We start from the raw sequence: 21,644 nt of genomic DNA, 5'->3' as shown, positions 1-21,644 counted from the left end.
AGCTCAAGTTGGTTGTTGATCATTGCTAGACAGCCATTTTTAAGTCTTGCCATAGTCAAGCCGATTTAAATCAAAACTGTAACTAGGCCACACCGGAACAATCAATGTCGTCTTGGTAAGCAGCTCCAGTGTATATTTGGCCTTGTGTTTTAGGTTATTGTCCTGCTGAAAGGTGAATTTATCTCCCAGTGTCTGTTGGAAAGCAGACAACCAGGTTTTCCTTTATTTTTTTAAACTCCCTAGTCCTTGCCGTTGACAAGCATACCCATAACATGATTCACCCACCACCATGTTTGAAAATATGAAGAGTGGAACTGAATAATGTGTTGTCGGATTTGCGAAAACATAACATTTTGTATTCAGGACATACATTTTTGGCAGTATTACTTTAGTGCCTCGTTGCAAACAGGATGCATGTTTTGGAATATTTTTTGGTTCTGTACATGTTTCCTTCTCACTCTGTCATTTAGGTTAATATTGTGGAGTAACTACAATGTTGTGACCATCACTTCTTTCCTATGATAGGTATTAAATTCTGTAACTGTTTTAAAGTCATCATTGGGTGAAACCCCTGAGCGGTTTTCGTCCTCTCCGGCAACTGGGTTAGGTAGAACGCCTGTATCGTCGTAGTGACTGGGTGTATTGATAAAGTGTAATTAATAACTTCACCATGCTCAAAGGGATATTCAATGTCTGCTTTTTTTATGTTTACACATCTACCAATTGGTGCTTTTCTTTGCAAGGCACTGGAAACCCTCCCTGGTTTTTGTGGTTGAATCTGTGTTTGAAATTCACTGCTCGACTGAGGGACATTACAGATAATTGTATGTGTGGGGTACAGAGATGAGATCCTTTTTTGAATGACCATGTTAAACACATTTCACAGAGTGAGTCCATGCAATGTATTATGTGGCTTGTTAAGCAAATGTTAACGCCTTAACTTATTTAGGCTTGCCATAACAAACGGGTGTAATACTTACAAGACATTGCAAATTAATTAAAAATGAAAAGCTGAAAACATTTCTAAAAACTTTGACATTATGGGGTATTGTTTGTAGGCCAGTGAAAGAAAAGCTCAATTTAATCCCTTTTTAACACAACAAAATGTGGAAAACGTCAAGGAGTGTGAATACTTTCTGAAGGCACTGTACATATTTGGTGGACAGATTACCTATAGTACTTATTTGAAATATGGGTTTAAGCTATTTTTCTTTAATTGTTTATTTGAAATGAAATCATTACATTAATGCCAAACATGCCAGATTAAAATACTTTATACGCATGAACATGTTGATGCAGTACTCATAGAAAATATTGTAAAAAGGAGACCGTGTTGTAATTACCAGTATGAGTTACAGAATGGACATAAAGTTTGAATTTGAAAAAAATGTATTTAGAAAATAATGATTACTTACAATCCGACGGACTGCTACACCAGAATACTAGACTAATAACCTGAACTGACAAATCACACAAACTAGATTGTGTCCAAAGCATATATATTTTCTTTATTACATCCTACGTATTTTCATTCACCCAGCATGGCTTGGGAACAGACAATAAATACATTGACAGTAAAGGCAGAAAAGGGTCAAAACAAGACATGGCAAAACAGTCACAGCATCACAAACATTGACAGAGTGCATGCATGCACGTGTATACTTAAGTTTGCTTTGGTACTAAAAGGTCTATGAGAAATAAATATACAGGCATTAAAATTCTGATCACAAGAAAGAAAGAGGCTTTGCATTGAACAGAGTAGTCTGACTAACTCCTGCCAGTGGCACATGTAGCAGCCTAGGTCCTGTCTTGAAGACACTGAGACTATCACAGAAAAGACAACATCGGATCAAACAATTCAACTAAAAACATACAAAGACAACTGAAGGAACAATGACATGTTAAAGAAACAGAACAGCAAAAAGAGCAAACTAAAAAAAGGGCCATAAATGGGAATTTAACTCACCAGATACTTAAATAATAACACGTTACAGTTTTGCATGCCAAAATGTATGTTCTGTGTCAGATCTGGCTTGTCCTCTTCAAAAGAAGTGTCCTAAGTGAACAGGCAAACTGGGGTGTGGACATTGCGGTGTGTCCAATACATTCTGAGTTATAGCAGATGGACACAGCCTCTCTCCCATTATTTTAAGGCAGTTAGTAAAAGACTAGGAGTGCTTCAAATCGTCGCTGTATGAGTGCTTCAATTTCTGGTTAGTCACTAAGCAGGGCATACGGCCATGAAATGTTTCAGTGCCAGGTAGTGGTAGAGGTGTCCAGGAAAATGACAATATAGGAATGTGGACTAACGAGAGGTGCACAGGGTGTATGGAATGTTTTACATAAAAGTAATGGATTTGGGAAAGATGTCTAAAAACAGGTGCAAGTGTGTGGGGAGGCTGTATGAAGCTTTTTCCACAGCTGTCAAAGGTCACCAAAGCCTGGATAATACAGGGCATTTCAGTAAGTAAATATTTTCGGTTGTCATGGTAACAATTCCTCCGTATTCAATGTTGTGCATTTGCCTTCATATTCACCAATGATGTAATGCGGTCCGTGTGCGTACAGAATGTGGGTGTGTTTGGTTGGTTGAATTTGTCAACGTCAGCATGTTTGAAGGCATGTGAGTGCAATGTTGCAAGCGTGCGTCTTTCCATTTATTTCTTTAGCTGAGCAGCTCCAGGTATGTGACAGGCACCTTCCCTTTCTGGTTCCCTCTCTCTCCCACCAGCCAGTCTGAGTCCATGCCTGGCACTGTGTAAACTGTGATTAGCTGGGAAAAGACAAAATAATAACATGCACGGAGTGTACAAAACATTAAGAACACCTTCCTAATGTTGAGTTGCCGCCGCCCCCCTCCCCATTTTGACCTCAGAACAGCCTCAATTTGTCAGGACATGGACTCTACAAGGTGTTGAAAGCATTCCACAGGGATGCTGACCCATGTTGACTCCAATGCTTCCCACAGTTGTTTGAAGTTGGCTGGATCCTTAACTTAGTGATGAGCTGAGGGCACTATGGTGTTGAACACTGAGCTGTAGTCAATGAACAGCATTCTCACATAGGTGCTCCTTTTGTCCAGGTGGGAAAGGGTAGTGTGGAGTGCAATAGAGATTGTGTCATCTGTGGATCTCTTGGAGCGGTATGCGAATTGGAATGGGTTTAAGGTTTCTGGGATGATGGTGTTGATGTGAGCCATGACCAGCCTTTCAAAGCAATTCATGGCTACAGACGTGAGTGCTACGGGTTGGTAGTAATTTAGGCAGATTACTGTGGTGTTCTTGGGCACAGGGAATATGGTGGTATGCTTGAAACATGTAGGTATTACAGACTCATTCAAGGACGGGTTAAAAATGTAATTGAAGACACTTGCCAGTTGGTCAGCGCACACAGAGTACACATCCTGGTAATCCGAAGAGCGCATAGAAGTAATTTCGCTTGGCTGGTAGGCTTGTGTCACTGAGCAGGTCGCGGCTGTGCTTCCCTTTGTAGTCCGTAATAGTTTGCAAGCCCTGCCACAGCCGATGAGCGTCAGAGCCGGTGTAGCAGGATTCAATCTTAGTCCTGTATTGACACTTGTTTGATGGTTTGTCGGAGTGCATAGCAGGATTTTTTAAATAAGTGTCCAGGTTAGAGTTCTGCTCCTTGAAAGCGGCAGCTCTACCCTTTAGCTCAGTGCGGATGTTGCCTGTAATACATTGCTTCTGTTTGGGGTATGTACGTACGGGCACTGTGGGGACGACGTCATCAATGCACTTATTGATGAAGCCAGTGACTGATGTGGTGTACTCCTCACACCATCGGATGAATCCCTGAACATATTTCAGTCTGTGCTAGCAAAACAGTCCTGTAGCTTAACATCTGCGTCATCTGACCACTTCCATATTGAGCGAGCCAATGGTACTTCCTGCTTTAGTTTTTTCTTGTAAACAGGAATCAGGAGGATAGAATTACAGTCAGATTTGCCAAATGGAGGGTGAGGGAGAGCTTTGTACGCGTCTTTGTGTGTGGCGTAAAGGTGGTCTAGAGTTTATTTTTTTTCTCTAGTTGCACATGTGACATGCTGGTAGAAATGAGTTAAAACAGATTTAAGTTTTCCTGCATTAAAGTCCGCAGCCACTAGGAGCGTCGCCTTTGCATGAGCATTTTCTTATGGCCTTATTCAGCTTGTTGAGTGCGGTCTTAGTGCCAGCATCGGTTTGTGGTGGTAAATAGACAGATACGAAAAATATAGATGAAAACTGTCTTGGTAAATAGTGTGGTCTACAGCTTATTATGACGTACTCTACCTCAGGCGAGCAAAATCTTGAGACTTCTTAAACATTAGATTTCACACTGTTATTGACAAATAGACTCATTGACAAACCCCTCGTCTTACTGGAGGTAGCTGTTCCGTCTTGCCGATGCATGGAAAACCCAGCCAACTGTATATTATCCATGTTGTCGTTCAGCCACGATTCGGTGAAACATAAGATATTAGCATTTTTAATGTCCCGGTAGGATAGTCTCAAACGGAGCTCATCCAGTTTATTGTCCAATGATTGCACGTTGGTCAATGGGACGGATGGTAGAGGCGGGTTACCCACTTGCCGACGAATTCTCACAAGGCACCCGGAACTGCGTCCCCTCTTCATGCGAATTACGGGGATTTAGGCCTGGTATCAGCAGTAAATCCTTTGCGTTCGACTCATTAAAGAAAAAATCTTTGTCCAGTTCAAGGTGAGTAATTGCTGTTCTGATATCCAGAAGCTATTTTTGGTCATAAGAGACAGTGGCAGAAACATTATGTACAGAGTAAGTTACAAACAACACAAAATAGCACCATCTTGTATATTCCATCTAGTCCTAGTTGTTTCAAGACTGTAGACTGTTTCTTGCCCACCATACCACATATTCTAGCACTGCATGGATACACCTGATTCAACTAATGATGGGTGTGCAGGTAGAATTCTGTGTGTGTGTTCGTGTGCTCACCTCGTCAGCCAGTAGGGATAGCTCACTGGTGTCAGCAGCGTCGTAGTCGTACAGGACCTTGGCCTTGCGTGTGCCTGTGGCAGGGGCCTGCACCTCCTCGATCTTCAGTGTGTCTGTCTCCACAGCGCTGGCAGGGTCCAGGGGAGAGGAGCCACCGGAGGCCATGGAGTGACCTGGGTTACCAGCAAACGCGTTGGGAAACCTGCAGAGGTTTAGGGAGTGAAGACATTCATAAGCTATACAGCACATTCCCTGGGGAATAATCAGACTTTACTAACGGTTAACAAAAATATGTTGAGTAATGGTGAGTTCAACTGTAATCGTCATCAAATGTTACTTACACATCTCCATTGGAACTGAGAGCATAAGAGATAATAGTGGAGATGGTCATTGATAAACAGCTTACATCTATTTGTATAGCAAACACTGCAGCAAATAAAAGCCAGATCTAGACAGCCCAGCTAAGTATGCTAGTATGTCCAATATAAAGTTGTGCATCTACCCAGAGCCAGTCCTCACCTGTCCAGCTCTTTCTGCAGGTCCTGCATGTGCAGGTGACACTGCTTGTAGTAGGCTGTCTGTGCCTCCACAAACTCATGCAGGCAGCGCAGGTGGTTCACCTACAGACAACATACCCAAAACACAGTTACTTGTTCCCCCTCAACATACCCTGTCACCACCATGTTAAAACAATTTATACCATGGCATTGTTGAATACTCGTTTCTGATTGGCTTGAAGTGCATTCTAGCGCATGCATTATTTCCCTATAATGCACGGTATATCAGTACAGTAGAATTCAATAGCTATAGTTCAGTCTTACATGTTTGAGCTGCTTTTGAAAGCAAAAGTCAAATTGAAAACATTATTGACATTATGAAAATCGAATTCATCAATAACAAGATAGGACTGATTGTTTGGTTAGCAAAACCAGTAAGTATGTTTGGTTGCCAAGGCAACTACTGTAGCTATCTAGTAAAATTGCTACCTACTTTAGTGGATGTTGAACACATTTCTACCTGCAAATAAAAAAAATGTGTTGCTGCAAATGTGTTAAATTATGGTATAATCAACTCGGGGCTCTATGCATTTTCTGGAAAATAATGAAACTCTGTGGAAGGTTAGTCCACGCCGCACTAACACCTCTTCCACATTGTTCATTATTTTCCATAGAGCCCCTCATTGATTATCCCTAACTTATTACCTGGTAAACAGTGCATACGCTGAAAAGAGTAGCCATGTTTGTCCACTCTACAGGTTTCACCTCATGACTCACGTGTGTACTGCTGATGCCCTCCAGCAGGAGCCGTGTGACCTCTGCCTGTCTGTCAAACTCTGTCTGTGCCACTCGAAGCTCATGTTCTGCCTACAGAACAACCAAAACAAACAGAGAGCGGTATCATGTAATACTACAGCCCCCATTTTCCATTATCAGCTGTTTTGTTCTTGTGTGAACTCTGAAGGTGATAACTTGTGAAAAGAGACAGACACAACCTAGAAACAAAGATCACTAGGAGTAAAGATATGACTTATTTATACAGTACGGGAGGAGGATGGTGTCCAAACATGTCATACTCACTTTGTCCACCTCCTCGCTCCAGAGCTGAAAAGCCGCAGGGCAACAAGAGAGGGGAAGAGAGAGACACATTCTGATGACATCACAGGGGAGACACACACATTCTTAGATTGGATTGAGACTGATGACAGTAAAGAAACAGATTTCCAACCCAGGGGTGCAATCAAAAGAAAGCATTTTCCAAATATTCTGGTCCTGCATTCAGAGTTCATTTTATTTGGATCAATTGAAGTACAGCACCTTTGAAGAGCTTTGACAGAATTTTGGTCGTGGTGCCTGGGAAATTAGACCGCTGTCTGTGATAAGTCAAGTACCACATAGATAATGGATTACTATATTACTATGCCGGAAGCAATCTGGCAATATGAAGAAACACCACAGAATTTGTAAAGTGACAGTAGGCTACATGTACAGTGTTAGTGTAGAGTGTACTGGCTGTTTAAGCTCCTTACCGCAGATGCACTGGCAGAGAGGACATAATTTCTGGGCCTGGTTTCCTGAAAATCTGGCACAGCCTACAGACACGGCAGAGCAGTTTACACATACAGTATGGTGTGCACCAACATACACAAAAGGACAAACAAAACCAAAAGTATAAGAGAGTCATGTGACAGGGACGCACACATAGCAAAAACTAAACCCTTTGTTATTATCTTGATGATATAATGAGACAAGTCTGTTCTGCAAGCACTGGCCAATCAAAGACAGCAGAGCGCTATGCAGACTTTTTTTTTTTTACAAGGAGCGCACAAAGAAATATAGGCGCACAATGAAAAATATTTCAGATATTAAAGCTAAAATTCTAACTTTTCTAGGCACACTGGTGTTCCAATATAAACATTCCAGGTCCCAAAGCTAAATATTTAGGCGCATATGAGTAAAATGGTCCCACTGTAGAGCCCTGGAATGGTACAAATATCTTTCTTCACCTGCATATCAGTGAACGCTGCTGAGGAGAAGACTGTTCATAATAATGGCTGGAACGGAGCGAATGAAATCAAACACATGGTTTCCATTCCACTTATTCTGCTCCAGCCATTACCACAAGCCCGTCCTCCCCAATTAAGTTGCCATCAACCTCCTGTGCTGCATATCTACTGCCTGGAGTCCCAAGGCGTGTTAGACTAGAAGGACGACGACCATGCAGCATGTGTAAATAAACGCAGCAGCATGAGAGATGTGTACACAGCCTGTCATGCGTCATTGTCATAGCCCTTAAAGAAAGCCATCCTTCAACCATCATCTCATTCTAACCCCAAACAAACCAGGTGCTGGATTTAAAACAAATATGTGTGCAGTAGCCTATAGAATGTGTAGCCTACAGTATACCTGGAGAATAGTTCAGGTCGTCTGGTCACAGAGGTTAATCTATCATATATGGAGTATGGACGAAGAAACTGTGAATGTTATGTCTGGGATTGGGTGATAAGTTGGTTTGATCTTTTATGTACAGTTTCTGTAAAATGTTGAGGTCTGTGGAAAATAATTTCCTCTTCAGAGCGCAATACATCTATCTAATCGAATACAGTAAATTACTCTCCATTGACTTCTTAATCATTACATTGGGCTGGCCAAATCCCAATGTAATTAAAGTACTTCTAAAAGACAAATATTTTGCAGGAAATAAATAAGTACGCTACACAAACATTTTTCAAAATGTGCATGTGGCAATCACCATGCATACAGGTTTCAAAGGTCTGATTTGAAATGAGTCTACAATCAAAATAAAATGTATTTACGGCGTTTCCTCTGCATATCGGTTTATTTAATTATGCTATCAAGAAAACATATCTTATCAAATTAGATCTTTGACCTGAAGGAAAAATACAGCCATAAATCTTAACATTTCAAATACTCTCACTGAGAGTGGGAGCTGGGAATGTGATGTGGAGGTAGACATTCACTGGACATGGTAGAATTGGGCAAGCATGTTAGCAATCAGGACTTTTAACCCAAGTCATCTGTACTCACATGGGACAGGGCCGTTCCTCTCACTACTGGTCTCAAAAAGGCCTTTGTGATTTAATAGGAGGATGAACTTGGTAATTGGATGCAGTTAGTCACGTTGCACCCATACACTGGTGCAATTTAAAGACAGTTCTGTTCCATTTTACAAATTATTTTGTGTACTACTCAGTTTTGTTGACTCTAGGGCAGTAGTATTCAAAGTCGAGGTTGCAACCCCCACTGGGAACTGCAGTGGGCTCCCCAATATGTATGTATGTATGTATGTATGTATGTATGTATGTATGTATAGTGAAGTTAGAAGTTTACATACACCTTAGCCAAATACATTTAAAAACTCAGTTTTTCACAATTCCTGATATTTAATCCAAGTAAAAATTCCCTGTCTTAGGTCAGTTAGGATCACCACTTTATTTTAAGAATGTGAAATGTCAGAATAATAGTAAAGAGAATGATTTATTTCAGCTTTTATTTCTTTCATTACATTCCCAGTGGGTCAGAAGTTACATACACTCAATTAGTATTTGTTAGCATTGCCTTTAAATTGTTTAACTTGGGTCAAATGTTTTGGGTAGCCTTCCACAAGCTTCCCACAATAAGTCGGGTGAATTTTGGCCCATTCCTCCTGACAGAGCTGGTGTACCTGAGTCAGGTTGTAGGCCTCCTTGCTCACACACTCTTTTTCAGTTCTGCCCACACATTTTCTATGGGATTGAGGTCAGGGCTTTGTGATGGCCACTCCAATACCTTGACTTTGTTGTCCTTAGGCCATTTTGCCACAACTTTGGAAGTATGCTTGGGGTCATTGTCCATTTGGAAGACCCATTTGCCACCAAGCTTTACCTTCCTGACTGATGTCTTGAGATGCTGCTTCAATATATCCACATAATTTTCCTTCCTCATGATAACTTCTATTTTGTAAAGTGCACCAGTCCCTCCTGCAGCAAAGCACCCCCACAACATGATGCTGCCACCCCTGTGATTTACTGTTGGGATGGTATTCTTCGGCTTGCAAGCGTCCTCCTTTTTCCTCCAAACATAACAATGGTCAATATGGCCAAACAGTTTTATTTTTGTTTCATCAGACCAGAGGACATTTCTCCAAAAAGTATGATCTTTGTCTTTGTTTAAAGGCACAGTCAACTTATTGTATGTAAACTTCTGACCCACTGGAATTGTGATACAGTGAGTTAGTTATAAGTGAAATAATCTGTCTGTAAACAATTGTTGGGAAAATTACTTGTGTCATGCACAAAGTAGATGTCCTAACCAACTTGCCAAAACTATAGTAACAAGACATTTGTGGAGTGGTTGAAAAATGAGTTTTAATAACTCCAACCTAAGTGTATGTAAACTTCCGACTTCAACTGTATGCATGCATGCACAGTTGAAGTCGGTACTGTAAGTATTCAGACCCTTTACTCAATACTTTGTTAAAGCACCTTTGGCAGTGATTACAGCCTCGAGTCTTCATGGGTATGACGCTACAAGCTTGGAAAACCTGTACTTGGGGAGTTTCTGCCATTCTTCTCTGCAGATCCTCTCAAGCTCTGTCAGTTTGGATGGGGAGCATTGTGGCACAACTATTTTCAGGTCTCTCTAGAGATGATCGATCGGGTTCAAGTCCGGGCTCTGGCTGGGCCACAAGGACATTCAGAGACTTGTCCCGAAGTCACTCCTGTGTTGTCTTGGCTGTGTGTTAAGGATCGTTGTCTTGTTGGAAGGTGAACCTTTGCCCCAGTCTGAGGTCCTGAGCAGGTTTTCATCAAGGATCTCTCTGTACTTTGCCTCAATCCTGACTAGTCTCCTAGTCCCTGCCGCTGAAAAACATCCCCACACCATGATGCTGCCACCACCATGATGCTGCCACCACCATGCTTCATCAGCCCAGAGAAACTTATTTCTCATGGTCTGAGAGTCCTTTAGGTGCTTTTCGGCAAACTCCAAGCGGACTGTCGTGTGCCTTTTACTGAGGAGTGGCTTCTGTCTGGCCACTCTACCATAAAGGCCTGATTGGTGGAGTGCTGCAGAGATGATTGTCCTTCTGGAAGGTTCTCCCATCTCCACAGAGGAACTCTGGAGCTCTGTCAGAGTGACTATTGGGTTCTTGGTCACCTCCCTACCCTTCTCCCCTAATTGCTCAGTTTGGCCGGGCGGCCAGCTCTAGGAACAGTCTTGGTGGTTACAAACTTCTTCCATTTAAGAATGATGGAGGCCACTGTGTTCTTGGGGACCTTCAATGCTGCAGAAATATTTTGGTACCCTTCCGCAGATCTGTGCCTCAAACCAATCCTGTCTCGGAGCTCTACGGACAATTCCTTTGAGACACGTTTTTGCTCTGACATGCCTTCCCAAATCATGTCCAATCAATTGAACTTACCACAGACTCCAATCAAGATGTAGCAACCTCTCAGGGATTATCAATGGAAACAGGATGCACTTGAGCTCAATTTTGAGTCTCATAGCAAAGGGTCTGAATACTTATGTAAATAAGGTATTTCTGTTAATTTTTTCTAAATTTGCTGTTTTTCCTTTGTCATTATGGGGTATTGTGTGTAGATTGATGAGGAAAATATTTTATTTAATCCATTTTAGAATAAGGCTGTAACGTAACAAAATGTGGAAAAAGTCAAGGGGTCTGAATACTTTCCGAAGGCACGGCACGGCACACACACACACACACACACACACACACACACACACAGATGTAAAAATCTTAATTTTATGATTTTTTGGTTGTGTCATTACATTTGAGGTGGGGGTCCCTAGAAATTCTGGTGGGAAAAAAAAATGGGGTCCCTGCTGAAAAAGTTTGAATACCACTGCTCTAGGGTCATATATGGGTTTGAATACCACTGCTCTAGGGTCATATATGGGTTTGAATACCACTGCTCTAGGGTCATATATGGGTTTGAATACCACTGCTCTAGGGTCATATATGGGTTTGAATACCACTGCTCTAGGGTCATATATGGGTTTGCTCCAGTGTACCATGCCACAAGATCATTTCTTTCACTTTCAAAAGAACGTGAAAGTCTGTTCTCTCTCTCCCTCTTGGCTTCTCACATGCGTTCAACTGGACTTCAAAGTGCCAATGAGAAAATGGGCAGAGCATGTCAGAAAGAAAAAAAAGGGGGAAAAAAATAACCAAAGTGGACAATATTTTACACTAATACTCACTTCTCCCTCACACTGTGAACATAATTAGAACAGAGATAGATGTTAGTTAGCAGTAACAGTTCACTCTGAACTGGAGCCTGGTTACATGATGCAGCTGAACTGGAACAGGGAGAGGTGGAGGAGGGCGGAGGGTAGAGGGGGGCGACGCCTGGTTACATGATGCAGGTAAAGAGGAACAGGGAGAGGTGGAGGGTAGAGGGGGGTGCCTGGTTACATTATGTAATAGAAGGGGAACAAGGAGAGCTGGAGGGGGTAGAGGGTAGACTCCCTGCTACATGATGCAGCTGAAGGGAAACAGGAAGAGGAGGGTAGAGGGTAGACTCATGGCTACATGATGCAGCTGAAGGGAAACAGGGAGAGGAGGGTAGACTCATGGCTACATGATGCAGCTAAAGGGGAACAGGGAGAGGAGGGTAGAGGGTAGACTCATGGCTACATGATGCAGCTGATGGGGAACAGGGAGAGGAGGGTAGAGGGTAGACTCATGGCTACATGATGCAGCTAAAGGGGAACAGGGAGAGGAGGGTAGAGGGTAGACTCATGGCTACATGATGCAGCTGAAGGGAAACAGGGAGAGGAGGGTAGAGGGTAGACTCATGGCTACATGATGCAGCTGAAGGGAAACAGGGAGAGGAGGGTAGAGGGTAGACTCATGGCTACATGATGCAGCTGAAGGGAAACAGGGAGAGGAGGGTAGAGGGTAGACTCATGGCTACATGATGCAGCTGATGGGGAACAGGGAGAGGAGGGTAGAGGGTAGACTCATGGCTACATGATGCAGCTGAAGGGGAACAGGGAGAGGAGGGTAGACTCACCGCAGCCTTGGACTCTGCTAATTTGGCTTTCTTCAGCCGTGCTTTACAGGAGTCCAGGTCCAGTCTGCGGTTCTCCAGGAGACGCCTCTCTTTCTGAGACAGGGAGGAGAAGATCAGCAACTCTCTGCACAACATAAATGTAGCCTATATGTGTGGGGTTAAGTTGGCTAGGTCCTAAAACTCTGCTACATCCATATAGGAATAAGTAGAAAAGTAAACCCCAAGGTGTTGATTTGCATTGTATTAAATCCTGGTCTACACACTGGTCTGCATGCAATCCCAAGATGTCACTCTGAGGCCAGATAGCCAGACTCACTGAGATGGTCCTCCAGTCTCCTTCCAGAAAGTTCCTGAGTGGGGTGAGGAAGCTGATAGCGGAGGTCTGTAGGAACTCCCTCTGTACACTGCCCAGTCTCCTCTCACAATCGCCTACTTTGATCAGGGTGCTACCTACAGCAGCACACACACACAATATATGTGAATTATAGGCCTAGGAGTGACTTATTCATTAGGAATGACTTATTACTCAGAGGAATGACTTACTACTTATCAGAAGACGTACTTACTACTTATCAGAGGAATGACGTATTACTTATCAGAAGAATACAAACAGACAAAGTCTAGACCAATAGGACATGGTAGCGCAATACAACCTGTATCAAACATTTAGGCTATTCCCATCCCAGTAATCTATGGCACAAACGCCACTTCACCAACTGTCTATCAATGCCCTGATGAGCCTACCCCACAAAGCCTTCCGTTTTGGTGTAGTAGTGTAGATTCAGAGCTCCATCTAGATAGCAACACCCAGTGCATCAATAATGAATGCACTGCAGCTGTGTGGGAGAACCTTGGCCAACTACAATATACCTGCAAAGAGAGGGGGAGGGCCTCACTGAGGGAACCTCTAGACATGGCGACATTCTTGACATGACTTTTACCAAAACAACAAAACTCAAAATTCCCCATTTTAACATTGGGGTTTCCCCAGATGTAAAACAGACTAGATTACAGACCTCAAGGGAATATCTAATGAATAACAACACACAGCAATGATTATAGCATCAAAAAGGCCTATACTAGCAGAATTTGAAGTATGCAAATCTGTGTCAAACATGGACAGACCGCATTTTAATACAGAGGAAATGTTTTTCTACACATCTTTGCTGTTTTTGCTGTTAGAGCCACTATTTTAACATAGTTTTTCTACACCCATCAACACGGAAGGCTGCATCACTAAAAGCCACCACTGAGAAACAGGCCACTAATGGCCTGATTAAAGCAACTGAGTGTCCATCTAGTAATAGTTGCTATGGCAGGAGAGGAGAAAAGGGGATTGATGATTGATGTCTTGCTCTTCCACGGTTCCAAAGATGTCTGTGACATTTATGCCTAGTTACAGAACTGAATACCCTGTGTACAAATTAATTCATTATAAATCAATTATTTCAAAATCACTAAAACATGCCCGTTTCCCTCATGAGGAGGGAATTACAGCGTATAAACGTAACTTGCTTAGTGTAGGCAGGGTTGGGGAGTAACGGAATACATGTAAAGGACTACAAAAAACGGTAACTGTAATCCGTTACGTTACCACCAAAAATATTGTAACCAGATTACAGATACTTTCCAAAAAAAAAAAATCTTAGACACTTCTCTCTTTACTCAATGACATTCAAATCAGCATTGAAAAAAGGCGCAAGTTTGAATTTGTTCCACCTGAGCGAGTCAGAGACCACTATGATGATACACCAAATGTGTTTGATGGATCGCGGGAAAAGAGCAGGAACAGGCTTTTGTAGGCTACAGTCCAAGCTATGTCTTCCAATGGTGTGACTGCTGTCGGCATCCAAAGGTTATCCAACTTGAATAAACGCTTGCAGGTAAGGATGACAGCAGTGGTGTAGTCTACGGTGATATGGATATCACTTATTATTGATATCTATATAGCGCATTTAGCAATTTGCGCCTTACATTGTGGTTGTTGTGGATGGCTGTTCACAAATCTAAATGTGTATTTGAACCCAATAATGGTTAAATTCAAGAAGTTTAAACTGCCTATCAATCCTTGTTTTTGAAACCAGTGAACAGCCAGTGAAAAATGCGCTCGTAACAGCTGCATAGTCCGGAATCCCGGCCTATGGAATAAAAGTGGGGCTTTTACTGTTCAATCGAATTCATGCTGATAAAAAAAAGAAAATTCATAGGCCTGATGGACACATGCTCAAACCCTCACACATTTGATAGACTTAAAAGGGGAAATCTGTAGTTGCTACATCCATTTTTGGACTTATAAATGATATATTTATTTATGGTAAAGATAATTGAATTGTATTATTATATGTAGTAGAAAGCAATGGGTTTGAAGAAGCCTACATAACCAACCCATAAAGTAAAATGTAACATCCATATATGGTCAGCTATGAAACTGCAATAGATTTCGTTCAATTGGTAACATACATTTTTCCCTATTTCTAATGCCTCTTCAGGGGAAAGTAATCTAAAAGTAACTGAATGTAAATCAGATTACATTACTGAGTTTACGCAATACAAAAGTTACGTTACAATTTTGGACAGGTAACTAGTAACGGATTGCATTTAGAAAATAACCTACCCAACCCTGTGTATAGGCTACTGTATTTGTGCATTTTTCATCTTGGAAAAAAAACAACGTGGATTTATTGGCATGAGCTTTCCATTCCAAATTAGCTGAATTAATTTATAAAACAACTTCTAGCTAAACAGGAGGTCTACAGAGCCCTAAATAAATCTGTACATGACCCATCACTCAGGTCTCTGTGACGAAGTTACATTTCTCCAGCTGAAGGGGAAAAACTCCACAGAGAGACAGCCTAACTAATACGTGCATAAACTTCATGCATTAAGGTTGTCGTTGCAGAGCCAGGCCTGCAGAGCCAACTCTGAACAACATTAACAGAGAGAGAAAGAGCACTATTGATCCTCAGGATTGCCAGTGAAGTTGATTTATTGGGCAGACAGATGAGACAGACTGGACCGCAGGGGAGTGAAGGGGCGGGAGGAGATTAATTGACTAATGCTCACAACAGCCCTGATCACCAAGCTCACTGCTCACTCACTTTAGGGTGAAATCATCAGTATAAGCAAAAGCTTTGGGAAGAGTGACAGTACAAACTCTTGGAAAAAGAGCATAGAGTCAAGATCAATATCAACTATGGTGAGGCTTTCTCACATGGATATACAGTACCTTCAAGAAGTATTCATACCCCTTGACTTATTCCACATTTTGTTGTGTTACAGCCTGAATTCTAAATGGATTAAATATAATTTTTTTAATTCCCTGATCTACACACAACAACCTGTAAGAGTTTCCACACCTGGATTGTGTAACAATTTGCCCATTATTACTTTGAAAATTCTTCCAGCTCTGTCAAATTGGTTGTTGATCATTGCTAGACAAACATTTTTAGGTCTTGCCATAGATTTTCAAGTAGATTTAAGTCAAAACTGTAACTCGGCCAATAGGTGCCCTTCTTTGCGAGGCATTGGAAAATCTCCCTGGTCTTTGTGGGAATCTGTGTTTGAAATTGACTGCTCGACTGAGGAACCTTAAAGATAATTGTATGTGTGGGGTGCAGAGATGAGGTAGTCATTCAAAATTAATGTTAAACACTATTATTGCACACCGAGTTTGTCTATGCAACTTATTGTGACTTGTTAAGCACATCCAGCTCAGTCTTCTCTACTTGTCCAAACTTTTCCCCTATGAACTTTGGCAAAAAAAACACTAACATCACCCTTCAGTTCTCAGTAAACAAGGCCTATTGCAGTTACACAACATCAATAGTGACCTTCCACTGTTTCTGTGTATCATTGTACTTTCACATGGTGCCCATGAAACTGCCCTATGAAATGTCACTGGAAGCTGCATCATTATCACTGGTTTGGGGGAATTAAACCATGCAACTAAATACCAAGCCCTTATAGGCCATGAAACAATACACCTGCTAGTTGTCTAATGTTTCACCAGTCTTTCCCATTCCAAGTATCCTCTGCCAATGGGTTCAGATACAAAGAAAAACTAAACTGAATATAATTTCTAAGGGCTGAGCAGACATTCACTGCTCAATTCATTGCTTAAATGCAACATAGTCATTAGGAAATTAATCTGACTGTCATTCCCTGGGGACATTTTCGTCAAGACCTGTTACACATTGTCACAACAATGAAAGATATGTCTTGCATTGGCATTTTTGGGCGGTGGGGGCACGAAAGGTCATGTCTGATCACATAGATACACTGACTGTACCTGAAACCGAAAGGCAAAGAGTTCTGCGAAGCTAGCAGTGCCAGTGGCTATAGCAGACGGCACAGAAAACTTCCTCTAATATCTAACATTAGTCTGGCTATAGCACAAGCCAGAAAAGCTACCCAGCAGTACGACAGCTACTGCAGAAAAGGGAGGATAATTCATGTCAGCTGAACCAATGTTTTGTGTAGGACATATAGGGTATGCAACTTATTAAGCACATTTTCACTCCTGAACTTATTTAGGCTTGCCATAACAAAGGGGTTGAATACTTATTGAGTCTTGTAAAACTTTTACAAACATCTTTCCAATTTCACATTATGTGATAGTGTGTATGCCAGTGACAAAACATCTAAATTGAATCAATTTTAAATTCAGGTTGTAACAACAAAATGTGGAAAAAGTCAAGGTCTGTGAATGCTTTCTGAAGACAATGTACCACAAATGGTTCGAGCCATTCTTAGGGATTGCATGAGGGAGAGCACAGAGTGGAGATGTATTGAGTAAGATCATCAGGTGAAATGCATTTTCCAGAAAATCTAATTATTGGATTTGACTGGGGCCCAAGACACAGCCTCAGTTTCCTCTCTCAAATTGTATTATCACTTTCCAATCCTATAAAAAAAAATACAAAAAAATTCTACCACCTGGAAAGACCGTGTAGCTTGAGTCACACTCACCATATGGAGTTCCAGGACCAAAATCTTTTGCCGCATCTTGCATGTAATGACCCAGCAGTTCTTCATTATTTGGTCTGGAGGGAACCGTTCTGTCAAGCTTCTCATACAGGAACTCCTCAATCCTGGAACCTGCAGATAGAAAGAAGGGGCCTGCTTCAAGAGAGTACTGGCCAAAAATAGCCATCAAATGAAAATGGAAATTGGTGGGAGAGGAGAATGCCAAAGCAAAGTAAGCCAATGCCCAGTATGAGAATGTACAGCATTGTAATTCAACATTGTGGGAATAAGGTGTTGAATGAAGTCATCATGGAAATAAATGTTATTTCACTCAGATAATGAAAAGAACTAGCCTTAGTAGTAGGGCTGACTCCATTTAGTAGACTGGTCGATTGTTTGGTCCATAGGCTGTTGGTCGACCAAGATTTTTTTTAGTCGAGCAGTGGCAAATATAAACTAAATAATTGTCACATGAGACACGTCTGATTCACGCCTGGCTGAGAGGAATAATCCATTGCGGAGGCCACGGGGATGGCACACCAGTATCACCAGTAGTACATTTACCATTAGTTCCTGTAATTTCTAATCTACAATGTTTGCTTGGTTATGGTCATTTCTGTAAATGCATTCTATATATTATTATTACAGTCTTACTGTTGTCATTGTAGGAGTGGACACGTTGTTTGCAGAGTGCACAACCTAGGCTACACTTGTGAGAAAAAGTTTTGGTTTACTTCATTCCAATTACGAGTAGTCAATTTATTCATTGTCTTTTGTTTGGAGTGCTCCTGTCAATCTTGAGTTAGGACACACACCCGATTAACCATATAGAAGTAGGACTAGTCTATATGGCCTGTGTGCAAATGTAGGCCTGCCTAGAAGTGTGTCTATTTGGGGATCTGACACCATTTCTGATTGTCTTAACTCACCATCCCTGTGGCACTTCTCTAAGTCATTTTTTCTTCGCCTCAAAACAGCAAGTAAACAAAGTCCGTTTTTACATCCACTGAAAATGACAACAGTTCCTATACGTAGCCTATTTGAAAACTATTTTCAACTCGCTCCATTTCGATTACCATTCAGCATGAAAGGGGGAAAAATGTCATGCTCTGAGCTGGTGGAAACAACATAAAATAGGCCTACCTGATTACTTCTTATCCCTTGCGCAAAATAGCCTACAACTGTGTCTGTTTGGGGCAGGAAACTCTAACACAGAATATTTTATATAATGTTGCAAGTTTGATAGCACTAGCTTCGGGCTGGACCAATACAATACATAGTTGATACAATAGTTGATACAATGTTTCAAGTTCCTTGCAAATAGGCCATGCATAGCCAATATGATTTATAGGATATTTATTTTCATCAGAATATTCTCTACCTGCAGGCTGCAATGTTTTTATTTGTTGGCTATTTTTACATATTGGCAATAGAAGTTACTTTTTCATTCGTATCATTTTCATTTATAATTTTGATTAACCACATGACATTGACTTTGAGTTATGAAGACTATTATAAATGAAATGAACCTGTTCCACAAAAATGTGCATATTAAAATCATAACTGCCACGCAGATCAGTAGAAATGATAGGATAACTTGGCACTCCAAAAAGAAAAGGTTGCCGACCGCTGGTGTAGCCTATTACCGGCAACTTCAAGAGCTTAATGGCAGAATCTGCTAAGGCCAGCAGCAGCGGGAGGAGGCTTAAAGCATCAGAAAAGTTCATTAGCCTACACATAGTTGATTTTATTCAAAAATAGGGTGTGTCTATATATGGAAAAATACTAATTTTAAAATGTTGACCAATCGATTGGTTGAAAGAACAGATGACTCTCAGTCTACAAAGATTATATATTTTTTCTGGTACAGCCTACTTAGTAGAGAGACTAACATGGGAATTAATTTCTGCATGTTACCAACAAGCCTGCAGTGCTGAGTCATTGTCTGGTGTGGCTAACAGGCACAGCTGTTGAGCTGCTCACTGATAAGTACTACTTGCGACAGAGGATAGGCTAAACAACAGGTTTTCAAAAAAGACTGGTGCTTGAAAACACCCAATACAGCATCGTAACACTTGTCTGTTGCACTACAGACCACACGGATGAAAAGATTGCACGACAGAGATACTCACCAGTGCTGTCAACTGTAGCATGGAGAATCAGAAAGGCACAGGTTAGCGCTCCCTGCTCTCCATCACCGTGTAACCTAACCACCATGTTTCACATTTAAAAAAAAAAACGGATCTGAAGTTTTTGAAGCGGTTTTCAATTTATGTGTTTTTGGTTAACTATCCTGTGTGTGTGTGTGTGTGTGTGTTTGCATTAAGCAGGGATGGGTGGTGGGAGTTGGAGGCCTCTGTCCTGATCAATTCAGTTTGTATGCTGGGCCTTACTGGGGTTGGGCTGCAGCAGAACCTCTGTCTGCCTGAAGATTTTCTCTGTCCAGTTTTTAGTGGAATCAGCACGGCTGAGCAGATTCTCAAAGTGGGCATCCAGCTCAGTCTTCTCTACCTGTCCAAACTTTTCCCCTGTGAACTTTGACAAAAGAAACAATAACAGCATCACCCTTTCAGTTCTCAGTAAACAAGGCCTATTGCAGCAACTCAACATCAATAGTGACCTTCCACTGTTTGTGTGTATCATTGTACTTTCACATGGTGGCCCTATGCCATGCCACTAGAAGCGGCATCATATCACTGGTTCTGGGGATGCACTTCATGTCATGGTCTCCTCATAGGCTACTGGAAAGCATACAACTAAATGCCAAGTCCTAATAGGCCATTAAACAATACACCTGCTAGTTTCCCCATCTAATATTTCACCAGTCTTTTCCCCATTCCCAGTATCCTCTGCCAATGGGTTCAGATACAAAGATAAACTAATCTGAATGCAATTTCTATGGGCTGAGCAGACATTCATTGCTTTATGTGCAACATAGTCATTAGGAAATCAGTCTGACTGTCATTCCCTGGGGAGATTTTCATCATGACCTGTTACACAGTCACAATAATGAAATATATCTCTTGCGTTGGCATTTTTTGGGGGGTGAGGGTACGAAAGGTCACGTCTGACCCCATAGATACTGACTGTACCTGAAACCGAAAAGCAAAGAGTTCTTCGAAAACATGACTATAGTAGATAGCGAAAACATAGCTACCTAGCATCAAGCTAGCAGTGCCAGTGGCTATAGCAGACAGCATAGAAACCTTCCTCTAATATCTAGCTAATGTACTGGCAAATATGCTAAATCATATGTAATGATGCTTCCAGTTTTTACATCTGACCCCATAGACATAGATACACTGACTGTACCCGAAACCGAAAAGCACATAGTTTTTTCAAAAACATAGCTAAATTAGATAGCGAACGTTTGTTAGCCAAAATATAGCTAGCTGTCGATAGCCACTGGCACTGCTAGCTTGATGCTATAGCAGACGGCACAGAAACCTTCTAATATCTAGGTAAAGGACTGGCAAATATGCATAAATCAGATATGTAATGATGCTTCCAGTTTTTACTGAAGCCAGACGCTAGCTAACGTCAGCTAGCTAGTTATCGAACATTAGCTAGCTAGCGAGCAACAGTATACAGTAACTTTAACGTTATTTAGTCAATTTATTGGAGACACGAAATACATTTAATGTACACATATAGTTACTGTTAGATGAGTTACCTGTATAGCTCGAGTGAAAAAAATTCCTGCATCCGAAGCTAATTTCTTCACGTTGAAATCCATATCAGTATTATCTGGCTAAACCAACGACTAACGTTAGCTAGCGATAGATGAACACACACCGTCTCCACGAGAGTTCACCGCATCAAGCTAGCTACTGTATGTCCAGTCAGGGACATGACGTTACGTTGCCCAGTCAGTGACAGCGCTAGCTCGGATCTGTCAAGCAATGTGTCCCCGGTATTTACACATCCTGGAATCATTCCTTATATCCTTTATCGTCTACCCATACTACAATTTATGCAGCGTATGGTTTATTATGCAGTGACATGTTTTTATTATTGATTCCGTATTCACGACTAATTGCAAGAAAATGTTATAGATATTCATGCGTGATTGTTTTCTGAGAAACTTGGCACATAATTGTTTGGGTAAAATATATCTTCAGTGAAATTCCTGTTGGTAATTGATTTATATAAACACACAGAATACCATAAT

At 41.4% G+C, this 21,644-nt stretch overlaps 1 protein-coding gene across 6 annotated transcripts; it reads right to left on the bottom strand.

The window, feature by feature from the left end:
* Positions 1-1,485: 1,485 nt before the first annotated feature.
* On the bottom strand, positions 1,486-21,381 carry LOC115164693 (endophilin-B2). Of its 6 annotated transcripts, XM_029717432.1 has the most exons (14): positions 21,147-21,381; positions 19,867-20,008; positions 19,606-19,617; positions 17,477-17,605; positions 12,825-12,958; positions 12,509-12,601; positions 11,694-11,705; positions 7,001-7,063; positions 6,552-6,575; positions 6,249-6,338; positions 5,494-5,594; positions 5,316-5,330; positions 4,975-5,176; positions 1,486-2,773 (listed from the first exon to the last, which is right to left on the bottom strand). In XM_029717432.1, the coding sequence occupies exons 1-14, from the start codon at positions 21,207-21,209 to the stop codon at positions 2,666-2,668; spliced, it is 1,188 nt and encodes a 395-aa protein (XP_029573292.1). In that variant the 5' UTR covers positions 21,210-21,381; the 3' UTR covers positions 1,486-2,665. The 6 variants fall into 6 exon arrangements, with proteins under 6 accessions (XP_029573292.1, XP_029573295.1, XP_029573296.1 ...); XM_029717435.1 differs by lacking the exon at positions 11,694-11,705 and having other exon boundaries at positions 21,147-21,380; XM_029717436.1 differs by lacking the exon at positions 5,316-5,330 and having other exon boundaries at positions 21,147-21,379.
* Between the last annotated feature and the right edge of the window lie 263 nt (positions 21,382-21,644).

Source organism: Salmo trutta, chromosome 27 (genome assembly GCF_901001165.1).
Source record: "Salmo trutta chromosome 27, fSalTru1.1, whole genome shotgun sequence".
NCBI classification, from domain to species: domain Eukaryota; kingdom Metazoa; phylum Chordata; class Actinopteri; order Salmoniformes; family Salmonidae; genus Salmo; species Salmo trutta.
The sequence above is the reverse complement of the archived record's forward strand: the minus strand, read 5'-3'. Positions and strand labels throughout refer to the sequence as shown.

Bases quoted from the DNA above. Each gene is read 5' to 3' on its own strand.
- LOC115164693 (XM_029717432.1), bottom strand. From the start codon at position 21,209: ATGGATTTCAACGTGAAGAAATTAGCTTCGGATGCAGGAATTTTTTTC. The intron at 20,009-21,146 runs GTAACTCATCTA...CTTTTGTCAAAG, and splicing joins TTTTCACTCGAGCTATACAG to TTCACAGGGGAAAAGTTTGG. The intron at 5,595-6,248 runs GTGAGTCATGAG...TGTTGTCTGTAG, and splicing joins AGGGCATCAGCAGTACACAC to GTGAACCACCTGCGCTGCCT.